This window comes from Trichogramma pretiosum, unplaced genomic scaffold (genome assembly GCF_000599845.2).
Source record: "Trichogramma pretiosum strain Unisexual culture from Peru unplaced genomic scaffold, Tpre_2.0 scaffold3, whole genome shotgun sequence".
Classification (NCBI taxonomy): Eukaryota; Metazoa; Arthropoda; class Insecta; order Hymenoptera; family Trichogrammatidae; genus Trichogramma; species Trichogramma pretiosum.
Genome location: NW_019641698.1, coordinates 2629530 through 2657392, shown reverse-complemented (window position 1 = coordinate 2657392; position 27863 = coordinate 2629530). Strand labels below are relative to the sequence as shown.

Genomic DNA, 27863 nt, shown 5'->3' with positions numbered 1-27863 from the left:
AAGATCTTGTCGAAAATTCTGGAAAATGTAATCTCGTGACATTTAAAAAAGGGATAAAGAGAAGTTTAAAAATGAACGAAATCTTATAATTTCAATGATTAAATAAAGCTGTATCAGATCTCAATTTCGATCTAGTAATATAATAATTAATATGGTCTTTCAAAGTGATAGAATTTCACAGAAGTGTATAGAACTACCAAACGTTGTAGAAAAAAAACATTTTTTCGATAAAAATTCTCAATATCAATAATGGGTTAATGAATTATTTAAAATATTTAAATATCTTATTTTTGATGATTTTTCTGCTGTGATAATTCCAATTCAAGTCTCCGCCACTAGATGCACCACTATCAACACATTCACAATACCTGAAGTGTATACGAAACTTAAAACGTTTACACCGTGCGACTGCTCTGTTTCTCGTTTTTGCCCAGGTACACATAAAATATTTAAAGCAAACGGTACACTTCTATGCAAAAGTACAATTTTAGTGTAGGGACCTTCATTAACTTGACATTAACAGAGGTCCCACCCAGTGCATCGTTGAGCTACCGACTTGGATTAATATTCAAAGTGTATCAGACGAAGGTAACGACAAAAATCCGTTGCGAAAAGAATTCAATTTTCTAAAGGCAAGAATCATCCTATTTTTACAGCAAGATCAAGCTGATTCTTGGCATTAGCTTCTTCTTCTATCAGTACATTTATACATGAATAAGTCCAAACTTCGATCAGATACACCGAGCATGCAAGCGATGCACTAAAAGAAAACTCGACTTTTTCGAGGAAACAGTTATCGTAAAATGAAATCAAGATATGTGAAGCTTCTTATAATTTAATCTTTGAAAATATGATACTGTATCCTTTTTGTTATCCACTTTCTAGGTCCACAAGAGGTTCAATTTTTGAGACTTGTCGAAATTTCGCGACGAGAGCTGTCGAGATCGTAAAAATTTTTTCGTCGATTTTTTTTATCGTCGAGGATAAAGTCTCGCTTGTCGGAGAACAAAGACGAAAAATTTCATTACAAAGCTTGTTATATTAATCTAACATAAATTCCAACATTTTTCAGCGCGAAAAAAACCGTACGTCTTGTAATAAATAAAATTTTTGAGATTCATACGTGACGTTTTTTCTTTTTCTGTTGCAGGTACTCCGACGATCGTCAAAACCAACATCCTCATACGCAGCATGGGTCCTATATCCGAGCTCGACATGGTAATTCTTATGTTTTTTTCTTTTTTGCTTTGGTAAAATGATTTTCATCGAAACAAAACAACAATACGCTCGCGAATAAATAATTGCACGCGCGTCCTTTTATATGTACGATGGAGAAACGAGCTTCGCTTATCCATACGCGCGCAAAGCGTACATCGTATGGCAGCTGATAACGTCGACCCATCCCTCGCAGCCGCATACGTATGTGTGTGCAAAAGGTCCCGTTGGGATTCTATTGCTTGGCAGGCGCGCGCGTCTTATACTGCCTGCGGAGCGCAGATTAATGTTCTCAGCTCTCGTACTCGTGGACGCCACATCGCGTGTACGTCCACACGCGCGTACATCGAATAGTTTCAGCCGCGCGCGCCTGGCGCTGGGCAAAAATCAGCTGGAGAGTCAGGCTGCAAAGTAGCGTCGAGCTGGAGGATGCTCGGCAACCCCCGACTCCGTATTTTTATTTGTTTTTTTTTCTTTTCACGAATCATCTCTCCTCTTTGTGTCGTAAATTGGATCGTTTAAAAACTAATCAAGAGCCCCCGTCGTCATTGTGACGATTTTAATTAGACACACATCGATGCGATGGAAATTTCATTGTGCCAATATTATGACTCGAATGAATCGTGTATATGCACCACAGGACTACTCGATGGACTGCTACTTCCGTCAGTACTGGCGGGACTCGCGGCTCAGCTTCCTCGGCCCGATCAAGTCGCTTAGCCTGAGCATCAAGATGCTCGAGCGTATCTGGCGTCCGGACACTTACTTTTACAATGGCAAGCACAGCTACGTGCACACCATTACTGTGCCCAACAAATTGCTCAGGATAAGTCAAGAAGGTGACATACTATACTCGATGAGGTCCGTATACTACATAAATGCATGCATATATACTCGAAGCTGTTACTCTTTCTCTCTCTCTTTTTATTGTTTCTTTCTTACACTGCTTATGAAGCGAGCCCCGAGTCACCGTTATATACATACGTTGTACCTAAAGAACACGAGAGAAGAAGAGCTTTTTCTATGTCGCTTGCGCGGCGGCGCTTGTAGCATTTTTCACCGAAAGCGGCGGCTGTGGCGGTGGCTTTGGCTTGCAAAACTCGCGCTCATCTATAGATCTCGGGACACTATACTGGCTCGCATTTTTATTTCTTGCCCATATTTTCTTGAGGGGTTTTCAAAACGAATTACAGCCGTATTGGGAGAAAAGCTCGAGGTAAATTACGTTACACGTCTTTACCGTTGAAAAATTAAGAGCCCGAGCGTATTAAAATTGCACGGATTAAACTTTGTAATTTATTTGACGGCAAATGACATTTGCATATTCATCCGCGAGCATTAACGAAGACTAGAGAGAGAGAGAGAGAGAGAGAGAGAGAAAGAGCGAGTAAGAGCAAAAGTTGATGATGCAATTAAAAGTCCTGACTTATAACGCACATAAATACTCGAAAAAACATTTTATATACATGCATACCGAAATCAGGTGCAAAAAGCAGCTATGCAAATATCGCTCGCTCGCGTGCCTCCGCTCGTAAAGTGCATTCGAACGCACAAAAAAGAGGGCAAGAAAAAGCCGAGACTCGTCGGGCAATGGTTGTCTCATCTTCAATGAATACTACAATATGTTTCTTTGTTATTTCTTTTACGCTCGTTCGCGAAGCTCGAGTAAGCGCGTAAAATTGTATACATCACAAATGTACGCGTGCGTGCAGTTTGTGCGTGGGCTCGAGCTCGGTGCGTCGTGCCTGCGGCAATGCTCCTTTACACATTTTTCAAGTAGAACATCTCGATGACACGCAGACTGACCATCAAGGCGAAATGCACGATGGACTTGAGAAATTTCCCGATGGATCGGCAATCCTGTCCACTGATTCTCGGCAGCTGTAAGTACACAAGCATCGCATGTCTATTGCATCTATCTATATATACTTTCTTTATAGATATACTTAAACAAAATTGTTTCCTCGAGTAAGTCGCGTAACGGTGTAGTTGTTTGGGAAATAAATGTGTGCCTTGGAAAACAAAACATCGGAGCTATTACGCAGCTCGGCCGCCTGATGTCCTCCGCTCTTTTCTCGAGACTCTACACTGCGAGCACTGGTCCCGCGCGTGCCACCGAGTGTTTAGCCCGACTCCAGCCACGGTATATAAACGCGCGTCAACTCAAATCCCAGCCAGAATTATATAAGCCAACTAGAGCTGGCTCTTGGCACGCATTAATCCGCATTTATTCTTTGTTTTTCTGTCCGATTCTTCGCGCGCGGCACGCGCCGTAATCACGATCCCACCCGTATACACAAGGTCCGAATTATCATAGTAATAAAATTCAGTCTGAATAGCTTCTTTCATTTTAATAAAGCGCCTATATAGTGCCTGCGAATTATCCTTGCTGTTGTGCATCTGAAGTACGTGTACCGAGACGACGACGGCGACTAATTAAAAAGTTGCCTATTATAGTCCCGGTTCTTTGGCTTATCTTTGCGCTCGTCGGCTAAGACTGCGAACACGGATTTACTAAGCACATCTTGTTACCGAACTTCAATCTCGCATGTAATTGAAAAAAAAATTAGCGAATGACCATTTGTTGCTTCGATAACACACGTATATTGATATCGATGTGTAACAAATCAATTCGTCTTTTACTCTTGATGAATGGTTCGCGTAAAAAAAATTGAGCGAATATAAGTTTAAAGAGTCTGACGAGGAGTTTTCGGGTCTCTTTGAAGGGTATACATTTTTATGTCACTTACAGGAAGTTTTATGAAGTAGAGCATAATTCATATTGTACACAGTGTGGCGCGGTGGCTTTTACGAAAAAGGAAAGTTTCGAAATTAAACGATGTAAAATTATTTGGATAAGATATAGTTGTACCGCTCGCGACTCCTGCTTTTTCAGCTTACGCGCGTACCCAAAGACCGACGAATTGCGGAGTAATGAGTCAAACGACACAATGGTAGCATATATAAACGAATTTATTCATAAACCAAGCGAGCGCGCCGAGTCAAGACGGAAAAATTGAAAAAAAGAAGAAGCCAGCTTACGTGCACAAAGATAGAGAATCCAAGTGAATTCTTACATGCATACCACGACGAATTTAAAGAGATTACCCGAAACTCGCGAGCGTGCATGCACGTGCTGCTGTGCCGTGCGCTTTATTATACGTATCCGGTTTTTCGTCAACACCGCGACACCGGGCTAAACTTTTACGGCTGTTTTTTTTCGGACTGAATAAATTTTATTTTTATCTCGCTACACACGCGCTAGCCCCCCGGTCTTTTGTCGGCGCATGGAGCAAGAAGCTTCGTATACATGTGCCAGTGCATATACCTAGTAGCATAGCTGCGCGTAATACTCGGGACTCTTTGCCTCGGGAAAATCTCGACAAACTTTTTTCGGGGCCGAGCTGTTGCAAGCTCGGTATAACGCGTATCTTCCTGTGCTTCTGCCTCTCGCGTTCTCTTCTTTTTTTTCCCCTCCTTTTTTTTGGCACCTCGTCGTTCTTTTTTATCCTCTTCGCTTCGTTGTTCGATGCTGCTGTTGTTGTTTATTTTTTCCAGCGTGCACAGTCGATTTCTCCCATTGTAACACGTCCGATATACACACCTGTGCAGTTGCGCGCGTTTGCGTGTATGATTTTTGGCGAGCTCGAAGAGTTTATATACTGCATGTACGTTCTTTCAACTCTAGAGCACTTAAATAATTCATTGACCGCGTGGATTCGACTGTTGACTTGTTTGTTATATCCGAATGCACTATTGTGCGTTCGCGTTGACTATATATACGCGGTACTCGGAGGATTAAAAAATTTTTAATCATCTTTAAATTATCCAGGCCGTGCGCGGTAGTACCCGTTGGCTTTCAATTTTTGTTTAATGGGTGCGCAGGGAGCTGCCAATGAGTCCTTTTAATCTCTTCATAAGAATATTATATAGAGGAAAAAAAACACTGTCTGCGAACAGCTGCGCGCAAGGGCGTGGGAGATTGTCGAGAGAGAGAGAGAGAGGACGGGAAAAAAGTGACGCGTATGCAACTTGTTCAAATTTACCGAGCTTTTTAGGTCCCTCCGCTTCCCGTTGTAGCACCAGGGGAGCCGAAATACATGTATAGGATAAAGCTCGAACGAAGAAAAAAAGACCCCAAATGGCGTACGTAATATGCAAAAAGTCCGTCGTGGGCGTCGAGGGATATCGCTATTTAAAAACTCGTTGAAATTTCACCTCGAGTGTAAAGTACGCGTTAACTGTTACAACGTGGACAACGGGCAATTGTCGCGCGTTCGTACCGAAAGATCGCGACGTTTACTTTTTTTTCGACGTGAATTTTTTTCTCCTTTCTTTTTTCCCTTCTCTCAACGACGAGATATTCGTGTCTGCGCGTTAATATACACGGAGACTTTCATTCGTTTTTTTTTTATAGACGCCTACACGTCCGGAGAGCTGGTGTACGAGTGGAAGGACAACTCGAGCGTCAACTTCTTGCCGGGCATGGCTCTGTCTCAGTTCGATCTCATGGGCTATCCCTACAGGAATCTCACGTTCGTGAGGCGCGAGGGCGAGTTTTCCGTACTTCAAGTGTCCTTCAATCTGCAGCGGCACACCGGCTACTTTTTGATACAGGTAAGCGAGAGCTGAGAGCTCCGATAACGGACCTCGAATGATGCGCATTACGCGTGAAAATGCTCTTGTCGTATACGCCGAGCGTGTATAATTTAATGAGAATGCCTTGAAACCTCGAGTTCAAAGGCTGGACTTGCGCTCGGCCGCGCGACCAAGAATCTCTCCGGCTATGTGAAATTCGCCAAAACCATTTGCATGGCTTTGTACAAACGCCATTCCTTTCTTTCAGATTGTTTGCTAAGAAAACTCAATTTAACGTGATATTTCCCGTGGAAATTAATCGAAAAATGAAACAACGAATAATTTGCAGGTATACGTGCCATGTGTGCTGATAGTCGTACTGAGCTGGGTGTCGTTTTGGATTCATCGCGAGGCAACGAGCGACCGCGTCGGTCTTGGTAAATCTTCTTCCCTGATTATCTTTTTTTCATCTTCCATGTGTTTATGCGCTAAAACTAAAACTCGTACGACGATGGGTGCGTCTCTCAAGGTATCACCACTGTGCTGACTTTGTCGACCATCAGCCTAGATTCGCGCAAAGATCTACCGAAAGTCAAGTACGCCACGGCCCTCGACTGGTTCCTCCTCATGAGCTTTGGCTACTGCATCGCTACCCTCTTGGAATTCGCCGGAGTGCATTATTTTACCAAGGTACGGATGTATAATACTTTATATATTATAATCATATACATACAAGCGTGTATCATAGTATACCATTGGCAGTTTTGTTACAAACCTTAGCTGGGCCAATTGCTAAGTCAGTTTATTTACTGTTTAATAGCAGGGAATATTTCAGGCAGAAAAATTCTTCTAATTAAATTTTTTTCTAATACTCCAACTTAGACAGACATTTATTTAATTTTTAATATCGACCTTTGGTATGCAATTAATATCATAAAGTCGATTATCGAAATCGAATCTTTTGTTGGTCTCATAAAATCATCATTTTTGTTGCTTGTCGTATTCTAATAAGCGTTCGTATTAATAACCACGATGGTCAAATTGCCAGAGAATATCATTCGTAAATATATTCAGTGAGTAAAACTAACGAAAATGTGTTGAAATATTTATCGAAAAATGTGTCAACGAAGCTTGTTAGATAGTAGAAGCTTGTTCAATACACGAAAGCAGTCGAGAGGCCGTAAACACAAATATCATCTATCTACGTTTGTTTTGCTTTAGTTTGGCAAGTACGAGGCAAGCAATACAAGACTCGTATTATTCTTTCGTTACAGCTAACCGAGACGAAAGCAGAATTTCGGACCAGACGCTGTGAGCAGCGATCGCGACGCCGATGGCAAAAGTCGTTCATTCCATTTTGGCGCGAGCTATAAAACTCGCGCCTTTAGTCCCTACCTCTTACTTGCTTATCAACTTCAAAATTTACGTCCGAGTCGGAGGATCATATTAAATTTTAAGCAATCCGTACATGCACGCTAATATTCGCGCTTGGCAAAAACAAATGACGCAAGTAAAGAAGCGCGTTAAAAATCCTCATAAATCAAGGATTGGAGAATATATTGACAATTTCTATTTAAACTGTATATTAGATACAATAATAATGATTCAATGACCAAAAACTGACCATGTTTGAACTGTTTTAAAATACTTTACTAATAATTGACTTGTTTTGGCGATTTTTCTGTTACAATCAACTGTTGAAAATATAAAGCGCATTTTAAATCATCTAAAAATGACAATTTTATTATTTTATAAGATTTGGATCAAACTTCAAGTTTCACCGCTAGATGGCAAATACATTTATTACTGAATCTGCAAGTGGCAAGGAGCAAATAATTGTATAAGTCAAAGTGTATTTTCTCAGTTTATATTTACACCGTACTCGCGAGCCATGTGGTCACTTACTACTGATAGCTGAGCTATTTACAGTTTTGATGAGGCAAATAGTTGCACGAATAAAATGCGTCGTTAAGCACATTTAATGCACTAGAAACATCCTGATATTTATAAATATTTTTCTTGAACTATCTTCGCGAAAATTATCACAACTGTACCTCGTAAATTTTTGAGTTAATAAGAAGACACCGACGTGCCACTTTTACAGAGTAATCTACCTTATTCCTACAAGATTGTTCGTTTAATGTATAAATGTGGCGCGCCTACATTATAATTAGCTAATTCCGAGGCTTTGTAATAACTTCCAGAGGACAAGATGTGCTCGCGTTAATAAATTATAAATACACGACGTCTCTCTCATAACAAGGTGAAACTCGTTTTGATAATTGTTCGTCGCAACGCCCTCGTCCCTTGCTTACCGAACTCGCTCGTGCATAAACGCGCGCAGGCAGGTTGCAGACGAATGCAAGAAGGAAAATTAGCTGTAACCGCGTCTCCTTTTTTGATACAGCAGCATACATACATTTATAATATCGAGTCAAGATTTCGTGCGCTAAGAGAGCAAAAGTTTCGAGCAGTGCACAGGCCGAGTCGTGACACGAGCCGCGCGCAAGCACTAACTCGCCAGGCATTTGAGGCAAAGTTGAAGAAGAAGAAGAAGAAGAAAGAAGAAGAGCGACGCAGCGCGGGATAAAAGTTTTTGCTGCCGTGTACACTTTGGTTGCGAGCTAAGATGCCACTTGTGCGCATTCGTTCGATCAATTATTTAATCCCCCGCACGCGATTCAATTGAATTATGAGCCTACGCAGAGGGAGACAGCTTAGCGACAGACGAACTAGCTCGACGAGGTCTCGACAATCTATTATATTTATTAATCTATTATTTCGCAGCTACTATAAAGCGCGCGACATCGGCGTCGAAAAGCTCCTTCGTTTCTCTCTTTCTCTCTAGCTGTTATAACACAGTGTGCTTATTGCACACCAGCTCCCGGAACAGCAAACTATTTCAATAAGACGAATCCAGAGCCGAGCCAGCATTTCTCTCTCTGTCTTTTCATCGAGTGCTAATTACAGCACTAGCTAACGCGCGACTCTTGCACGGATTGTTGAATCTCTATCGCACGTAATCAAGTCGCCTTATGTTTGTAAATTGTGTACGTGTATACCGGCAAGCGTCGACGAGTCGAGTCCCTTTGCACAGACTTGCTCACTCTCTCGAGGTGAACCGACTTACAAGAGCAAACATGTATATTTGTACTATACACAAATAGGAGGAATAAAAAATAATCCTCTTTTCGACTAATCTGCCTCTATCTCTCTCTTTCTTTCTCTCTTTCGAGAGTGAGATGAAAAGTGCTGCAAGTATATTCACTGCTGTACGGCTTTTTGAGGAGAAGCTGCGAGATGAAGAAGGAGACGGAGAAGAAGAAAAGCCTCGGCGTGAGCAAAGTTCAAAAAGTTGCGAGGCAAGCAGCTCACACAAAAATAAAAGGCGGGACATACTACGTCGACGTCGAGAGAGCTTGTTAAAAAGTCGCGAGTGTCCGCGCGCGTGGCTGCTCAATTACCTCGCACAAGAGAGAGAGACAGAGAAAAGAGAAAGAGGCAGATTCAATAAAATGAAAAAAATAAGGTGAAAAGTACCCACCGAGATGGTTTTGCCTCAGTTTTTACATCAAAATTATATCATGCTGCATGTCTGTCCGTCTGTCTGTGTCGTATTTACGTGCATGTGTATCGAGACAAATTATTACGTGTATATTAATTAAGATATATTTGAGAAAATAGTTCTGTCTATGCCCAAACGTAAATTGAAAAAAGCTGATGAAAATTTGCTCAAATTTTACCTAACTGATGACTTCCATTTTTTTTATCCCAAAATCGTTGCTAAAAACGTTCAAAATCTATAATGACCTATAGGTACAACGAACAGAAAATGAACATTTAAAATGTTTTAAAATACTTTACCACTGCTTGGCTTGTTTTCATCATACAAAATATTGAGCGCATTTTAAATGATCTGAAAATGAGCCTTAAATAGCTCATAAAGTATATGGACATTCAATCAAAATTAAAATCAGTATCCACCACTAGATGGCGAGTACGTTTCTAGCTGTAAATCTGCAAGTGGAAAAGTAAAAATACTTGTATAAGTCGAAGCATGGATTTATGAAATGCACGATAAATTATTAATATAATTTTTTCAAAAAATGTTTATTTTTTCCGAAGTCTTAAAATAATATCAACAAATGTTAATAAATTGAAAAACTAGCCACAGCAAGGCTAAAGCAAATATACATTAACAATTACTGCTAGTGGTAACATGGGCGCCTACACTATCTACAAAAATGTTGTACATTGCTTCAAGTCGTGCTGAGCACGCAAATGTATTACACCATCATAATAAAAACATATATAAAAACTGAAAACTAAAATGTATGATATAGTTTTACAGATTTTTATGCTGAAAAAATGTTGCACTATGGATTGCTATATTTTCATATGTAGTATATTTTATACATAGTAATATACCTAGTGATAGATTGATTGGTTTATGATCTGATGGTTCATTTATGTTTAAGAAATTTTTGTTGGCCAAAAACTATATCTAAAATTTTGAACATTTTACCAGGGATGTGTAGTTGTTCCGTTAAAAAATTTCCAATGTCATTTTACACGTGTCATAAACACCAGCTCGACGTTAAAAAATAAATTGAAAATCCATTTCACTGCAACGTTTTGCGATGTCTGTGCCCCACGCAGGTAGGCAGTGGTGAATTTCCACTGGAGGAAGAATTCATGGAGGCTGAGGAAGACCCCGAGACAGCGAGCGAGTGGGAGGACATAGGTCGTGACACCGACGAGACTAGTAGTCTCGACTTCTGTCCTACGAACCAACAGCAGCAGCAGCAGCAGCAGCAGCAGCAACATCAGCATCAGAGCATTATGGCCTCTAGGCGACGCGGCTCTTCCATTTTCTGCGCAGCTCTTTACAATGTGAGTGCTTCAGACTCGAAGCTTTTTTTCTTCTCTCTCTGTTTTTTTTTTCTTCCTCACTCGATGCTAATGAAAAGCTTGAACAAGTAAAGTAATTTATATAAAATTAGCTGCTGAATGGGAGAAGCAGTACTCGCGATAACAAATACTCAATTGGCGCATGACCTGAAGGCCTTTTATTGAAAATTAAAGAAATAAGTCAGCGCAGTATAGCTAAAGCTCACATCTTGTGGAATAAGTGTGGGTCGCGTCTGACTCGAATTACTGCGATCTCTTGTATATTCATCCCTTATAACTCGTACACACTTAATTATGGACACAATTAAATCATGGAAAACTCACGCACGACATGAATATGCGCATTGATACAAGCAACTCCGATAATCGGTGACCGATTTAACGTCGTAAAAATGATATTACCGCATTATATGATCCAAGGGGGATTTTTTGGTGTATCGGGCATAAAACACGAATCAACTCAAGCGTCCAGAGTCCATTAGCCCGCAGCGAATGTATATCGTATACAGCATGCGTTACATACCAGTCACTGTACAGAACTGCGACACACGTACGCGCAAGCATATAAGCTCGGAAAACGCAAAGTAATTTACAAGGCTCGTTTATCTCTCGTGACTCTCTCTCTCTCTCTCTCATTCTCCCCTCGGCTGCATCTCTGCGTATGGCGTTTACAGCTCTTCCAAACTAGTATGTGTACACGTATTCTTGCCCGAAATTGCGCGCAAAGCCAAGCGCGCAACGATTCGTCGACGTCGTCGACGTTGTCCTCTTGCCACTTCGTATTAATTAACGCGCGAGCGAGCGTACTCGATGAACGGGATTTACATGTACAACGTGATGTAGAAAAGAAAAGGATTCAGCGATTAATAATCATGATAGGTACGCGCGCGTTGTATATACCAGATTATCCCGTATAGAAATTTTGTGGAATATTCTTGCCCGATCCGTAGTTTATGGCGTGCGCGTGTGCAGCTGTACACAATTGTTCTTTTCCTTTTTTTTTAATTTTTACCCTCCGCATTATATAAGTCATTATACACTGTACGCGTACGTTTTACGAGAGAATATGCTGCTAGCAATCGAGCTTATATATTCAATTCAACGTGAATTCGTAAATACATATTTCGTTGTATTGTTACGCGTTTTGCGCGGAAGTATCATTATATAGAATAATATGGAAAATGCACCCTATCAAATGCTCCCTCTTTATATCGAGTACTTTATTTCATTAAAAAGAAAGAGTAATGAACCCTCGAGCGCTACGTGACGGATTTAGGAAATTTCATCGTTTATCGTAGAAGCGTGCGGCTTAATTCGCCAGAATTTGATTTTCACATCGAAACAGAGAGCAAAGAATTGGTCAGAAATACGGGCGGTATAATTTGTAACAATAAACCGTACACGCTCTGTAGCAACCGTGCTGAATGTCGGACAAAGTTCGCGCGCCCGCGCTATACCCCCTCGCCGCTAAGTAAGTGCACTCAAAGTCTCTCGATTGTCTGCAGCCTCAAAGTGTGAGTGTTCAAAAACTCGTAACTGGGAATCGTGCTATACGAGCCCGAAACTCGCAGCGACTTACTCTGTATCCCTCTTATATAGTAAACTCCTGCTCGACTATACTGGCGCAGCGGCAGCTCTCGAAACTGAAAAAGTATATCCGAGCACGAGTTTGTCAGCAGCTCGCTCCGCGACTTTCCTCTAAATCCTCGAGAGAATTGCCGAATGCAGCCAACATCTTTCCTCATACCTTTTATCCGCGCTTTATATATATATATGACTACATTGTAAAATGCGCGCAGGACCAAGTGTACAGTTTGCCCGACCCGAAGCGAATGATGACCATCACCGTGACGAACGACGAGTCCGACGTGGACGCGCCAGGCCAGGCCGGTGCTGGCAGCAAACCCTCGACGATGGAGCGACAGACCCAGACGGAGCTCTGGCTGCCCAAGTGGAGGCAGTTCTTCTACTGTCTCGTCGGCGACATGGCTTTCAGGTACGCGATGATCCTTTATAATAATGCGATGTATTTTACGATTTCATTATCGGCTGCACGGTGCACATTTTATTTTTTTACTTTTATTTTACACGGATCGCCATTTTAATCCACGCAAAACTGCACGTGCGATGTACGCGCGATATGTATAGCGCTACTTTTAGCAATAAATTAAAACTTTGCCAACGTTATAGCGCCGCGCCGCAACCCTTGCACAAATCGAGCTGCGTGTTGGGGTAAAACGTTATACGCATCGCGAAATAAAAAGTTCGATGCCAGTGGCGCTGAGTGCGGTGACAGCAGCAGCGAGTTAAATGTCGAGCCAACTTTTCGAAATAATCCGATGAGGAAGAGGTGTGCTCGTCGCGCAGCTGTTGCTGCATTACATACGTTTTGACGCGTGATATATATAAAAGTAAAAAAGTCGATCCGTGTAAGTCGACGCTCGCGCGCGACCAAAGGGACAACTTTTTTTTCGCGGTCGAGAATCAAATTCATCGGATCAACGAGCTAATACGCTGCTATACATTGGCCCCCCTCCGCAGAAAGCGTCGTCAACGCGAGGCGGCTGACGGCTGTCGCAAGCACGGCGAGCGCATCGAGCGCTACATCAACAGCGTCTCGTACATCGACCGGGTCGCCCGAATCGTTTTTCCGGCCTCGTTCACTCTGCTCATCGTTTGCTACTGGATGGTCTACGTCACCTATCAGGAGGAATTCAAGTGGCACGATCCGCCCATGAGCGCGGCCTCGCATCGCCGGTGAAAACGACCACGACGACGAGATGCGAAAAATCCATGTGCATCGCGCACAAACACACACACACCGCAGCTTCTTCCCCTCCGCAGTCTAGCGCAGTCCGTATAGCCGTCGGATGAATTAGTGACGATGCGCAACGAGAGAGGATTTTTATATATTGAAACGTCGTTTTTGTTTGAACTTTAATGCGACTAACGGAGAACGAAAGAGCAATGAAAATTACTTATGCTTTGTGTGTCATTATTATGTATGTTCTTTTTGGCAATTTAAACGTTTGTACGAATGATCTATGAATATCAAACATTTTTAAAACGAGGAATATAGATTTTTTTCGTTACATCCATCGGTTATTTTACCAATAATAAAAAAAAAAACGACTGAATCAATCTTACTGATTAGCTTAAAAAGTAGTGACTATTAATTTTTTGTGCGAACGTTTTTTCTCACAACAACAAAATTGTGCCAAATTCAAAGTATAATAATTATTGTATAAAATTTTGCAATTAGTTATAAATGCTGAACGAAAAAATCAAAAATTTTCAAATATTTTACTGCCTTAGACCGTAGGGAAAATAAAGTAACACGATCAACCTTTCACGAACCTTTCTCCCAACTGTTTTCATTATTACATTTTGTAAGAATAAATTACTTTATATTTCTTTACATCTTAATAACTGCATTAAGTAATTTACTATGTTACTCAGTAAATTTCGACAATAAATATAATTTAAGTGACTCGCTCTTAGCGCCCTTGTGAAAAAGTCGTGGTATTCCTGCAGAACTACTACGGATATTGTAGGACATTTTTACAACAGTACATCTTTTATGGCGAGTTTAAAAGACAGGGTATACTTCATGCACCTAATTATTAAACACATTTATCATCAAACACAGAAACGTTACAACAATTTTTTGTGCACTGTGTCGGTTCGATTGTGTAGAAAATTATTATCTTATAATTTTAATTAAATATATTTAGATATAAACACATCTATTTGGCACAATTATTTTTTAACACAATTTTTTTTGACACTTCAAAATTTGAAAATACTCTCGCGATAAGCATCTTTGTTCACAAACGTTATTATTCACAATTTAAAACAGGCACGATTTTTTAACTTCACTTTTTGAAATTAATGGAATTGATAATATTCTGCACATCAAATTTTGCACAAAATAATAATTATTGAAATGTTGATTTATTACGCACAAATTATTTTTTATACAAGTTCTAACTTGAAATGTTGTGCACAGTTGTATTGTGCACAAACGTATATCGAGATTTATCTGTATAGAACTCGATCAGTGCTGCCCTCATATATATTTTTTATTGCTGTAAAAATATATGGAAAACTTATTCACGATTAATTATAATAAAACAGTTTTTACTCAATTTTAAAAACATGATGATCTTCAGCCCAACTTTTGCATAAAAATGTTTTACCAGCAATAGTGGCCTTTTTTTCTAATATACGTGGAATATGAAATTTTACAGGTACGCATATCGATAATATACAAGGTAAGTCAAAAAAATTATGGGGGCGGGGGGACATCGAAATACATGCTTAACTCATGCTAGTGCCTAGACTAACAAGTGAGTGGTAAAAGTTCACATTGACGAGTACATTTAGAACTCGACTAGAATGCATCCGACTGTCAGCAGTGCTATGTAACGCCGTGTCCATGTGTGAATGCGTGCGTCTCTGTGCAGAATGTGCGAGAAGAGTCGTGAGCTGCTCATCTTATATGAAATAAGCCTTTTCGCTTGCGTGTGTCATTTGTTTGTGTGTGCGTGTATGTGTGAGTCGCAGCAGCAGACCAGTAACTCGCGTGTATCTAGTTACTCAAGTTAATCTTGTGTACGCAATAAGCTTAAAAAAATGCCTCCCTACCCAAGCCGCGTACACATACAACAATGCTAAGCGTCCTGACTTTTACTGACTTCCGCATTTAGAATTCTTTTTGAAAACTTTGCCTGTTGGCCCTGTGCGTCACTCGTGTTGCTGCAAGATGTTATAATCAACGTCAACGCTGTTATCCCCTCCATCTACGCGTTCACCGCGAATAGGCCGGCTGTTCGTTGCTCACCGCTACTTATACGTATATGCTGTTCCCCGTCTGCTATTCTGCACGTATCAGTGCTACTTAGTGCCGTGTATCGGACTGTCGAAGCAAGTCAATTCGTATCGAATTCGCTTAGTTTGGGCTAACATCCATCCAGCGACGGTGGTCATCCGAAACAGTAAAATGATTTAGCTGACACAGCACAAGATATTTTACTGATTGGTTGGCCACTTCCACTGGATTTACTTGCAAATTTTTTTTTGTCATAAGCACGCTCTGAAACGTCTATAGAGTCATGGTCACGAGATGCTGTGGGTATCTCTGTCTGTCTATCTCTTTCTCTCTCTCTCTCGCTCGCTTTTCTCACTCTGCTGATGCAAGTTCGTGCGTGTTTAGTTCGGTCAAAAAACACATAAAAATGTCTCGCCCTTCTGTAGCTTCACGTATATGTCTATAATTATAAATCATCGTGTATAAAAAAACCAATGAATCAACAAAAAAAATTGTAATTGATACATTACATGACCAAATTCAATTAAATACATTTAATGTTTAGTACATGAGCAAATTAAATGTTTCCCAAACGATCGAATGCAAAAACCTTAAGAACACTTTACCCACGACTATTTAACTCTGAATAGGAAAATATTCAACTTCGTAATTAAGAATAAATACATTGACGTTGTAATAATTCTAACGTAAGTATTAAATTGAATGTCTTTTGTGCTATCCTATGGGATAAGAGCTAGACTGCCATCACTATATATAAGGCCTGCCTGTGTGTATTATATCACAAGCAGCAATAATAACAATAAATGGGCTCATGCAGAAACGCCACTATGCTGTGTTTACATACTGAGCTGTTGCAGAATCGATCGGCGAGCATCCTTATGTATGTATAAACGTAGAAGTTTGGCTGGACTCACGACTTGTATTTGCAAGTCAATGCGTAAACCTTACGGCGTACGAACTATGAGAATAATATACGTAAGTCACCTGCTCTCTAGTGCGCGTGGCGATTGAGCTTCGTGACCGACTCGAACCGTCGGACAAGCGTCCAAAATGTGCTCACCTGATTATTTGAATAAAACACGTATGATTAAATAATAGCAGCACCAACCATGCGCCAACCAGAACGGTTGTGATCAGTTCAGAGAATGGTGTGTGACAGTTTTGGTATGTAAGCAATATATTGTTCAGCTATACTTTGCTGTACTTTTCTATTTACAATGAATGAATGCAATACACCAATGAGTTTGGGCCACGACTTTTAGGAGCCATTTACGTCTTTTTTCCTGTCTAAAGTTTTTGATTCTCCCATTAAGTTTATCAAAATATATTTTGAATTTATACATGAGAGTGAATTTCCCTCATTGTAAGTTGTTACGAAGCAAGGAACACACGTCTACTTTTTTTCAATTCGCGAGTGTATTGCGCTATCGTTTATTGTGGCTACATAGTACATACATTATTTAGCTTGAATTTTTTAAACATTTTGGTATATATTGATAAGCCGTGCGTATTTAAGATCAAAACCTGAAAATATTGTTTATCTTTCTGAACAATTACTTTTCATGCGGGTTTAATATTGAAGATGTACATAGTCAAAAAGAACTGACATACATGATCACGAATGATCTTTTTATATAACGTAAAAAATTGCCAAAGAGTGAAAGATCTAAAATAAAAAAGAGCGTATTAGTGCCTCTCAATTTGGTCGACAAACTGTGCGCTACACCTTACATTTCCAATTCTCCCACTATACACACGCGCAAGACAAAGAGTATTGGGACGTGCGTTTGGGAGTGGGGACATACGTCTATCTCTCTCTCGCCTTCACGCTTGATGCGAACTCGGTTTGAACGATACGTAGCGTGTGCGTTGAAACAGACCCCTTCCACAACCATCAGTTGACTCCTACTTGTCTTGACACGCATAGGTATTCTCAGTTAGCTCAGTGTTCTGTCAATCAGTGTTTTGCTTCAATCGAATATAATAACAAAAGTGAATAACGCGACACGTGCTTTTCTGAAATTTTGATCTGAAAATAAGTAGTAGACATACATTTTTTCTTTAACAAATCAATCGTGATATCTACTAAGAGAGAATATTTTCTGTTCGCGAAAATATATTCACGTGACTCGTGCAAAAATCGTGTGTACTTTTACGACTAACATTTGGCGATTATAGCAGCAAATAGTTTTTCATTTGGCGAGTCAATAGGACGATCTACAAAAATATTTGAGTTTCATAAAGGGTAAGTATCAATTCAATAATTAAATTTCATACATTAATGATATGTAGCGTTGCTTAATAAACATAACTTGATGCGGGATTTACGCGCGTTATTGACAAATGATCTCTTTATATATCAATCAAAGATTGTTTATAATTATTTCAATTTTTAATATTGCTTCACATATTTTAAAAATGTACGCGTATCCTTTTGCGAACTTGCTCTCTTTCTTTTTCATACAAGTTTCGATGCGTAGAGCCTGCACTAAGATTACGTGCATGCATTGTGAGAGCCTGCATAATTTTCGCGAGAGCCTTACTCGGTTTCTAACCGTTCCGAGCATGAGTTTCGTACTAAACATTTCTTTTCGATTTTCTCGATTATTCCTTTGCAAAAATACATATCTCTCTCTCTCTCTCTCTCTCTCTCTCTCTCTCTCTCTCTCTCTCTCTCTCTCTCTCTCTTTCTGTCTCTCACACATACAAACACATCAGTGCTCGTACATCGTGACACATGAAGCCTGCAGAAGATTCGCGAAATCTCAATTGGTTTTTTTTTATCGTTCTGAGTTGAAGTTTACACTAAATAGTACTTCTCGATTTTCTCGATTATTCTTTTGCGAAAATATACGTAATCGGTTTAGAGATGTTACATTTTTATCGCATTCGCGGAACAGCTCCTTTTCTCTCAAACACACACGCGTGCGTACGTTGTGACAAATGACAGTCTGCAGAAGATTCGCGAAATCTCAATTGATTTTTTTTTATTGTTCTGAGTTGAACTTTATACTGAATAGTACTTCTCGGTTTTCTCGATTATTCTTTTGCGAAAATGCACGTATTCGGTTTAGAGATGTTATATATTTAGCGCATTCGCAGAACAGCGCCTTTTCTCTCAAACACACACACGTGCGTACGTTGTGACAAATGCCAGTCTGCAGAAAATTTCGCGAAATTTCTCTCTCTCTCTCTCTCTCTCTCTCTCTTTCTTTTACATACACCAGGAAGCGTGAATCGTAACTTTGATTTTTGCGCAATTTCTTTCGCGGACAAATTCATATTTTTAAAAATTTCAAAAATCAAATAGATTAATGTGAGCACCAAATGAGTACTAATTTTATTCTTTCTATTTTATAAAAATTTGTAGGAACTAAAAAAGATGGAAGTTTTACCCGGCAAACACGCAAATACAATAATATATTATTACAAGGGATACTTATACCACAGAGATAATAGATCTGGGACTATTTTCCGTTGCGCGCGGAGGCAAAAAGACGATTGTGATGCACGTCTGTACGTACAACATCGAAACGATATTTTTCGTGAAGAAGCAATATGTCAAGCCGGGGTTCACTTCTGTCAAAAGATGGATGTCTATGTACTCAGGCTCAAGTTTATAAAAGAACTTGAAGAATTGGCAGGAAGTTCATATGACGGCTTGAAGGAGATTTATGATAGATTGAAATGTAAAGAGATGTAAGTTTCGTATGAATTTGGTTGAAAAATCATTAAATAATTTTCTATTACGTAAATGATTACGTTTTTGAATAAAATTTAATTAATCAATTGTAAATATTTGTTATGTTACAGGTACACCCCGCTCCAAAATCTGCGGAATGTGAGGTTTGATCTATTTAAGCAAAAGATGCTCAAGGCTCGCCGTGAATTCGTCCCGAAAACGCCTGACACGTTGTTGGAGTTAGGGCAACTACTCATGGATTACCCTCCTTTACGATCATTCTATAAAGGACAAGCTACAGCTGATGATGGTTCGGTAGCACAAATTTTCATTAACGATGATATGTTAGCTCCTTTGAATAAAATTACCGAAATATTTTGTGACGGAACTTTTAAGGTAAACACATTGAAGAATGAGACATATTTTAAATTATTTAATTCAAATTCTAAGGAAAGTTTTTTTTCATTTTTTCAGATTCGTTGTAAACAACCCAAGTGTGCCCAAATTTTCACGTTGCATTTCCGAAAAGTCGATATGGTAAAATAAATACCTGAAAATTTAATTTTTTTACGCAACATACGGCTTAATACGAATTAAAAATTATAGGGATTTCCAAGTATAATCTGCATTACATCATCGATGACGACTTCAATGTACGACGCGATATGGAAGAAGTTGTTTGAAATAATTCCCGATTTACAAAGAAATATACAAACGATTCATATGGACTTTGAACGGGCACAAATCAAATCTGCTAAGAAGCATTTTCCTAGTCCAAAACGAGTTAGTGGATGTTTGTTTCATTACAAACAAGTAAGTTTCATTTTTAAAAATTCAAATTTTCATTTATACAATTGCTCTTTTTAAGATCATTGAAGTAATATAATATTCTTTTCCCAAAAATCTGTACTTTGTTTTTTTAAGGCAATCGCTAAAAAATGGAGTCGATTAAGAGTTCCTACTAATTACAACTATATACTAGAATATACGTATGCTTTAGCACACTTGCCTGCCCATTTAATCGGCGAAGGTATGAATGAAATCACCAGTCTGATAGATAACTTATCAGAAAATTTACCAGAGCGTGTCAAACTGCATAACTTCGCATCCTATTTGAGGAGATTTTGGCTTCCTTTGGCCAAAGTTTTCTCTGTTTATGGACAACCCTTCCGAACTAATAATACTTGTGAAAATTTTCACTACCATGCAACTAAATTATTAGGAGCTCAACCTAGGGTGTGGAAATTATTACGTAAGTAAAATTTTTCAAAAAATGTTGTAATGATTTGTCTTGAATCTTTTGTATAACAGCAATGAAAATTACAGATGTACTTGAAAAAATGATGAAAAGCTATGCGATTGATTATGGAAAAGTGGCGAAAGGAGGACGTATTCGATCACTTAATCTACCTGCCAACGAGCGTACTCTCGACCTACAAATAATTCAAGCTGAAGAAGATTTGGCTATCGAGAGGTAAATAATTGAATAATATTATTGAATAATTGAATTTGTTGATCATTGAAAAAATAAAACTTTTTTGATTTTCAGATATACCGTAAGAGAATTTTTAGGATATATTGCATCTTTGAGAAGATTAGATGTTGCGAGAAGTATGCAATATCGGTTTAATTCACTATTTTCCAAATGAATGTAATTATATTGCAATTAATATTGATATATTTATGTTTAGCTAATTTATACTACGCTCAGCTACAGTGGTGTGGAAGAAACCGTGTTGTAGGTCGCCCGGATCCAGAAGAAGAAGAGGAAGAAGAAGAAGAGGAGATCGAAGAAATAACTCAAACAGACATACAATATATTCAAGAAAATTTGAATGCCGATAGTGGGCCAGGTAAAATATTAATCCACAGTTAAAATAATATACTTATGTCACAAAAGTTCATATGTATGTAATACATTATCATATAGGAGGTACTTTTGAAATTGAAGTGGCTGAGAGAAGAGCAAGGAGAACACAAATGAGTATGTATTAGAAATCAGTATCAGTAAAATTCAATTATTTTATGTACGATACTATATGGTATTTTAATTACAGTTCGTATTAGTCAAAATATGTCTGATCCAAATGATAATGCTCCAAATCAACCGTCGACTGAGCAACAGTCAATACCAGCAGGTAGAATAGGGCGAGCTCGTACGAACGCGTCAATTGCTCCCAGCGCGAATATAGAACAAAATGAAGCAGCTCGTGAGCAAGAGCAAGTACCGGCTCGTAGACGAGGACGACCACGTAGGAACGTGTCAGTCGCTCCCAGCGAGAATGTAGAAGAAAATGAAGCAGCTGCTGAGCAAGAGCAAGTACCAGCTCGTAGACGAGGGCGACCACGTACAAACACGTCAGCCGCTTCCAGCGTCAATTTAGTACAAAATGAAGCAGCTGGTGAGCAACAACAAGTACCGGTTCGTAGACGAGGGCGACCTCGTACGAGCGCGTCAGCCGCTTCCAGCGTCAACGTAGAACAAAATGAAGCAGCTGGTGAGCAAGCGCCAGTGCCAACTCGTAGAAGAGGGCGACCACGTACGAACGTGTCAGCCGCTTCCAGCGTAAGTGTAGATCAAAATGAACCAACTGGTGAACAACTACCAGTACCGGCTCGCAGAAGAGGGCAACAACCTCATGTAAACCTCATTGATGCTCTTGAAGCTTCTACGGATGAGGAAAATGATGATGACCCAAGAATAACGTCTACTGATCACAATAGTACTGGTAATATTTTTTAACTATTTTATAACTGTGTCTTCGACTGTTTATAAATTTTATCCAATTATTTTAGATGAAAATATCGGAGCCATGGATAACATAGAGTCAATTGATATTAATGACATTTTAACTACCGACGAGTCAGCATTCAATGCTTCAACTATGCAGGCACCTTCTATGTTGGATCAAGAGATGAATGAAGTTGGAAATGAGCGAATTGAAAATTTGGACCTGCAAAATCAAAATGATGTTCGTTTTGGTGAACAAGAAGCAAATACTTCTCCCATCGCATCAGCACTTGTTCTTGTCAACGCTAACGCAATTAACACCAGGGAGGCAAAAAATGACGACGATTCAGGAATCCCACGTAAAAAAAGGAGGCGCAATCCGAGAAAAAGTATAATATTATTCATTTTTTATAATCATCATATTCATTTAACATTCCATTAGTCATTTTAACTTTTGTGCAATAATATTAATCGCTCAATCACACTTCAGAAAATATCATAAAAGTATTTATTATGTAAGTATAATATATTATAGCTTTACATTTATGCCCCAAGCGTGGGCAAATTTAGACTAACTGCTGCGGGATAACTCGATACAATGTTTCTTAGCTTGACTTATTTTTCTTTGAAGGTGGTATTGATATAAAAATTCAAATTATTCGATAATTCAATGTCACGTAATTTTTACTTCAACTTGATTGAGTGCAGTTGCATTTGCGTTCCGACGTCTAAATGATTTTCGGAGTGGTAGGGTCCGTGACATGGATCGACTTTCTTCGAAAACCATTGGACACTGTGTAGCACTGGAATAGGGTTCGTGCCATGAATCGATTCTCAGTACTACCCGGAATGTCAATTGCACTGTTGCCTCTACAGTTGATTTATTTCAAAATTTTTAATTATTAATATTGTTTCTAAAAAAACTGTGGCAAACTAAAACTTCAATTTGTAAATATTTTATTTATATTTAAATGTTGATTCGAGTTAAAGACATTTTTTCTTGCGGTAGATTTATCTAATTAAGTAATAATTCAATGTCACGTAATTTTTACTTCAACTTGATTGAGAGCAGTTGCATTTGCGTTCCGACGTCTAAATGATTTTCGGAGTGGTAGGGTCCGTGACATGGATCGACTTTCTTCGAAAACCATTGGACATTGTGTAACACTGGAATAGGGTTCGTGCCATGAATCGATTCTCAGTATTACCCGGAATGTCAATTGCATTATTGCCTCTACAGTTGATTTATTCTCAAATTTTTAATTAATAATATTGTTTCCAAAAAAACAATGTGAAACTCATTTATTACTTATTTTGATAAATCTACCACAAAAAATGTCTTCAACTAGAATCAATATTTACAGATAAATAAAATATATACAAATTGAAATGTAACGTAACTTGTACTTTAACGTACTTGAGTGCAGTTACATTTGCGTTCCGACGTCTAAATGATTTTCGGAGTGGTAGGGTCCGTGCCATGGATCGACTTTCTTCGGAAACCATTGGACACTGTGTAGCACTGGAATAGGGTTCGTGCCATGAATCGATTCTCAGTACTACCCGGAATGTCAATTGAACTGTTGCCTTTACAGCTTATGAAAAGCATAATAATAATGATTATTCATTGTAATCGAACATTGTATCATTCACGTGATTGAATACAGCTGATATCGCGTTTCAATGTCTAATAATTTTCGGAGAAGTAGGGCCCATAACTGATCGACTTCCTCGAAAATCATTAGACATTGTGTGGAAATGTAGTTATCAATACATTTTAAATATTTTATTATTTTACAATTTATAATTTGAATATTTTATCATTACTCGTATTGTAAATATTTTACAGAGTGTCAGCTACTAAGTTGCGAAGCAAAGTTTCGCGTCAGAAAGCTCGACTGTGGGCATCGGTACTGTGTACCATGCATTCGAAATTTTATTTCGCGTTTTTGCCCACAATGTCGAGAACCAATTGGTAATTATCTTCCACCAGAACACATGGGAGGAGAAAGATGGGAATTGGGAGAAGATCAGCAATTGGACAGAGAATTCGCTCATCAGGCTACTCGTGAGCGTATAGATCTCATCAATTCCACAAGGAGTAAATGATTATTTATTATTAATTATTATTTGTAATAATACATTTTTTATACCAATTAATTGAGTACTTTTCATTTTAGGGCTTGGAATTGACATCGAAGATTTATATCAATAATTTTTTAAATGTTACAATAAAAAAAATGTTTGTAAAATGTTAAAAGAAAAAAATAGTAAAAAAAATTAAAAAATGTTTTATTATGTTATATTATATAACAATAGTACTGTTTATTATGTGCCAAATAAACTTTATTTTTAATATGTAACTAACAATAACATGTTCATGACTTTTCTCTCCCACATATTAGAGCTCAAACTTAAAATTAATCTTTTAGTATTAATATAATTAGATGGAGAAGTCTTACGCGTTGCTCATATTTTACTTTGCTACATATAACCTTTTTTTTTCATAGAAAGTCTTTAAGTTCGTGCCAATGATTAATCCAGATATAATACGAATGAAACTGCTTCTCATCATTTTTTAAGTGAAAAAAATTTATTTAGATATTTTTTATACTCATTTTACTCACTAAATTTAAAAAATGTCTCCATTGTTAGTAAAACCCTTTTATCCAAAAGTTTGGCTGAAAATTGTAATGTTTCTAAAAATAAATCAGAATTCTCTTTGCGCGATTCCAGCATCATTCATAACATGTTCATTATCGAGAAAAATCCATCTATTTTAACAGCAATTAAAATATATGACACTGGTCGAGTTCTATTTAGATAAGTCTCGATACAGCCTTGTGCACAACATATATGGGCACCTGTAAAATTTCATATTCCACGTATATTAGAAAAAAAGGCCACTATTGCTGGTAAAACATTTTTATGCAAAAGTTGGGCTGAAGATCATCATGTTTTTAAAATTGAGTAAAAACTGTTTTATTATAATTAATCGTGAATAAGTTTTCCATATATTTTTACAGCAATAAAAAATATATATGAGGGCAGCACTGATCGAGTTCTATACAGATAAATCTCGATATACGTTTGTGCACAATACAACTGTGCACAACATTTCAAGTTAGAACTTGTATAAAAAATAATTTGTGCGTAATAAATCAACATTTCAATAATTATTATTTTGTGCAAAATTTGATGTGCAGAATATTATCAATTCCATTAATTTCAAAAAGTGAAGTTAAAAAATCGTGCCTGTTTTAAATTGTGAATAATAACGTTTGTGAACAAAGATGCTTATCGCGAGAGTATTTTCAAATTTTGAAGTGTCAAAAAAAATTGTGTTAAAAAATAATTGTGCCAAATAGATGTGTTTATATCTAAATATATTTAATTAAAATTATAAGATAATAATTTTCTACACAATCGAACCGACACAGTGCACAAAAAATTGTTGTAACGTTTCTGTGTTTGATGATAAATGTGTTTAATAATTAGGTGCATGAAGTATACCCTGTCGTTTAAAAAAGGTATTAAGCTGTATTGTATTTAATAAATTGTAATTGTCTGTCACTGAAAGACTTGGATATATTTGTTAAATGTCTTATACTTTAGTAGTCTCAGAATAACTGCTCAATTTTCTGTGCCAAAAATTACTTATATTTTATCAGTAATATAACATAATTTAATGATGATTTTTTTCATTAAAATTAAAAATATATATTGTAAGAGTGCTGAAAAACTGTAAAAGATGTGTGAAAAATACACCATAAATTTGGATTCTAAATGTGTACGCAATATTATTTAAGAAAAAATTAACATTCTATTGCTTTACGTTTCTTTGAATTTCATTGAAAAATTACGCAACATAGCAGTGCAATCTATGTTAAAGGGATTATATCGATTAAGAAATGTATGTAAACTCGAATGAAGTATTAATTAATCGTGATAATAAAATAAACATAAAAATCATAAGCATACATTAGAAAAAAATGTATCAAGTTCACTTTAATAATACGTCACTATACATGTTATATTGGATCGAGTCGTGGCCACGGACTCATGAATTTCAACGAATTATAAGCTGTACGAGCAAAAAATTGTTACAACGTATACATAATATAAGATTATGAGCATTGTTTAAAAGTCTATTATGCGAAATGTTTAAATAAAAGATATACAATGAAATTCGAGAATGAGTTTTCTTTCCTTCGATAGATAGATGATGTAAAAAGGCCTCGAGCGATATCGAAAAAACAATCGAACGTCTGCAGTAAGTTTTCGCTCTGGTGTCTCAGCTATACACGAACAAACGAGCCTGTTAACCAAAATAGCTGGAGATTTTTTTGATACGTGTATATTTGAACGTAATTTATTTTATACAATCTTTCCCAGCAACAACAACAAAATAAATAAATATAAGAAATAATAGAAAATAATTCAAGACAACGTGCTCGTCGTTGGCTGCGGATCATTGCAACATTAGAAATCCCATCGAAATCCCTTCATTAAGTCGTTTTATTTCTACATGAATCAGCGGGAGTCTTGAGCAATCGACATCGGTTCATTGGTATAATACGGATACACAAACACACATTGAAATGAACAAAGAAAGCAAAGGCGATCTATCATCTGGCTCGAGTCGAGAATCGTAAGACAAATATCAATTTAACGTTCGAGCGGAGGCTCGTTTTATCAATTTCGCTCTTATTCCGGAAATTAATTTAGATCCATAAAGAGTTATCGATAGTCTTCCGACCTGGAGGTTAGAAGGCGGCGTTTTCTTTTGCCCGTCACGGGATCGCGCATGTAATCACGATAATTATGAATCTAGAACTCGAGCATAAATTTCGACTCGAACGAACTTTATCGATCGAGGAATTTTGATCAGGAGTAACGAAGTCATTCCCTCCCCCCTCGATACGATAGATTAGAAAATGCGCGGAGCTGGAGCAAGCAGGAGGACCTCGACGACAAACTGGCCTGCAGCGAGGAGATCGAGCTGACCTGTCCGCGACCATTGACGACCCTGGTCGCAGCGACGCCCAAGCCCTGCCTCGTCGACGAGGACGAGGAGAACGAGGCGAACGAGGTGACCGATCGCACGGGCTCGCTGGTGCGCGACGTCAGACGCCTCAAGAGCGCGACCCTCGAGCGCGTCGGTCGCATGCTCGGCAAGAAGAGTCAGCAGCAGGACAAGGTGAGGCTTTTCCCCCGCGCGATCGATCGCCTAAACGTTAACGCGACTTTTTCCCAAGAATGAATCTGGAGAGTCCGGGGATGGAGCGGGCGCCGCGACCAGCGCGCGCAAGCAGAAATTCAACTCGCTGTCGCGTATGCTCAAGCCGCTCTCGCAGCAGCACACCAAGGACGACTCGAGAAGCCAACAGCAGCAGCAGCAGCACCGGGGAAACTCGCTCACGCGCATGCTGAGACGCAGCAAAGTGCCGAACGAGGGCGACGGACCCGCCGACAAGCCCGACGAGCACGTTCGAGGCATTTTTTCAAGGATGCTCGGTCAGATCCGAGGTGAGCGTGACCGACCGACCGGCTCGTGGGCATGAATTATGCATCGAGAGTCGCCGCTCTTCAAAAATAAACGAGATAAACGAAAAAAAAACTTTTTTAACTGACTCGGAATTTTTTCACAGGTAAGGTTTCGAGAAACTCCGATTCGGCTCAAGCCAAGAACAAGGAAATTCTATCAAAATCGGAGCTCGAGCCGACGACGGCTCTGGCGGAATTGAGCCTCGAGACGGCTCGCCCGGTAATTCAAGATTAAGCTTGCCGATTCGCACCCTATACTCTCCCTTATTGATTTTTTTGTATATCATTATTAAGAGATATAATAAATTGCTACAATTTAATTTTCAAATACGCGTTTTTGTAATGATCATTTTAGCGCTTTAATCAAA

The 27863-nt window shown here is 38.6% G+C and overlaps 3 protein-coding genes across 3 annotated transcripts in view; all 3 read left to right on the top strand.

Annotated features, from left to right (window-relative positions):
* The window catches only part of LOC106650308 (gamma-aminobutyric acid receptor alpha-like), a 46690-nt gene extending 32179 nt beyond the window's left edge, over positions 1-14511 (top strand). The window contains exons 3-11 of the mRNA XM_014368236.2: positions 1151-1218; positions 1856-2076; positions 3016-3098; positions 5633-5832; positions 6143-6230; positions 6323-6483; positions 10453-10686; positions 12504-12700; positions 13246-14511. Coding sequence (XP_014223722.2) covers positions 1151-1218; positions 1856-2076; positions 3016-3098; positions 5633-5832; positions 6143-6230; positions 6323-6483; positions 10453-10686; positions 12504-12700; positions 13246-13465 — 1472 coding nt within the window. The 3' untranslated portion in view covers positions 13466-14511. The remainder of the gene's footprint in view (positions 1-1150; positions 1219-1855; positions 2077-3015; positions 3099-5632; positions 5833-6142; positions 6231-6322; positions 6484-10452; positions 10687-12503; positions 12701-13245) is intronic.
* Positions 14512-16686: 2175 nt separating this feature from the next.
* Positions 16687-24838, top strand: LOC106650307. Its single transcript, XM_023462424.1, has 14 exons — positions 16687-17780; positions 18906-19234; positions 19349-19613; positions 19692-19754; positions 19824-20030; positions 20142-20469; positions 20544-20691; positions 20767-20828; positions 20909-21070; positions 21148-21201; positions 21275-21946; positions 22014-22337; positions 23798-24049; positions 24129-24838. Exons 2-14 carry the CDS (start codon positions 18918-18920, stop codon positions 24161-24163), a joined length of 2889 nt encoding a protein of 962 aa, XP_023318192.1. The 5' UTR covers positions 16687-17780; positions 18906-18917; the 3' UTR covers positions 24164-24838.
* Positions 24839-26549: 1711 nt separating this feature from the next.
* LOC106650306 lies at positions 26550-27730 on the top strand. The gene is made up of 4 exons (XM_014368234.1): positions 26550-26599; positions 26878-27148; positions 27207-27477; positions 27600-27730. Exons 1-4 carry the CDS (start codon positions 26550-26552, stop codon positions 27728-27730), a joined length of 723 nt encoding a protein of 240 aa, XP_014223720.1.
* Positions 27731-27863: the final 133 nt, after the last annotated feature.

What these genes read in the sequence shown, in the direction of transcription:
- LOC106650307 (XM_023462424.1), top strand. Translation starts at nt 18,918, where the DNA reads ATGGAAGTTTTACCCGGCAAACACGCAAATACAATAATATATTATTAC. An exon ending in TTTGTGACGGAACTTTTAAG is followed by an intron (nt 19,614 to 19,691) that starts GTAAACACATTG and finishes TCATTTTTTCAG; the next exon opens with ATTCGTTGTAAACAACCCAA. An exon ending in GAGGCGCAATCCGAGAAAAA is followed by an intron (nt 22,338 to 23,797) that starts GTATAATATTAT and finishes AATATTTTACAG; the next exon opens with AGTGTCAGCTACTAAGTTGC.
- LOC106650306 (XM_014368234.1), top strand. Translation starts at nt 26,550, where the DNA reads ATGAACAAAGAAAGCAAAGGCGATCTATCATCTGGCTCGAGTCGAGAA. An exon ending in TCTGGCTCGAGTCGAGAATC is followed by an intron (nt 26,600 to 26,877) that starts GTAAGACAAATA and finishes TCGATACGATAG; the next exon opens with ATTAGAAAATGCGCGGAGCT. An exon ending in AGAGTCAGCAGCAGGACAAG is followed by an intron (nt 27,149 to 27,206) that starts GTGAGGCTTTTC and finishes CTTTTTCCCAAG; the next exon opens with AATGAATCTGGAGAGTCCGG.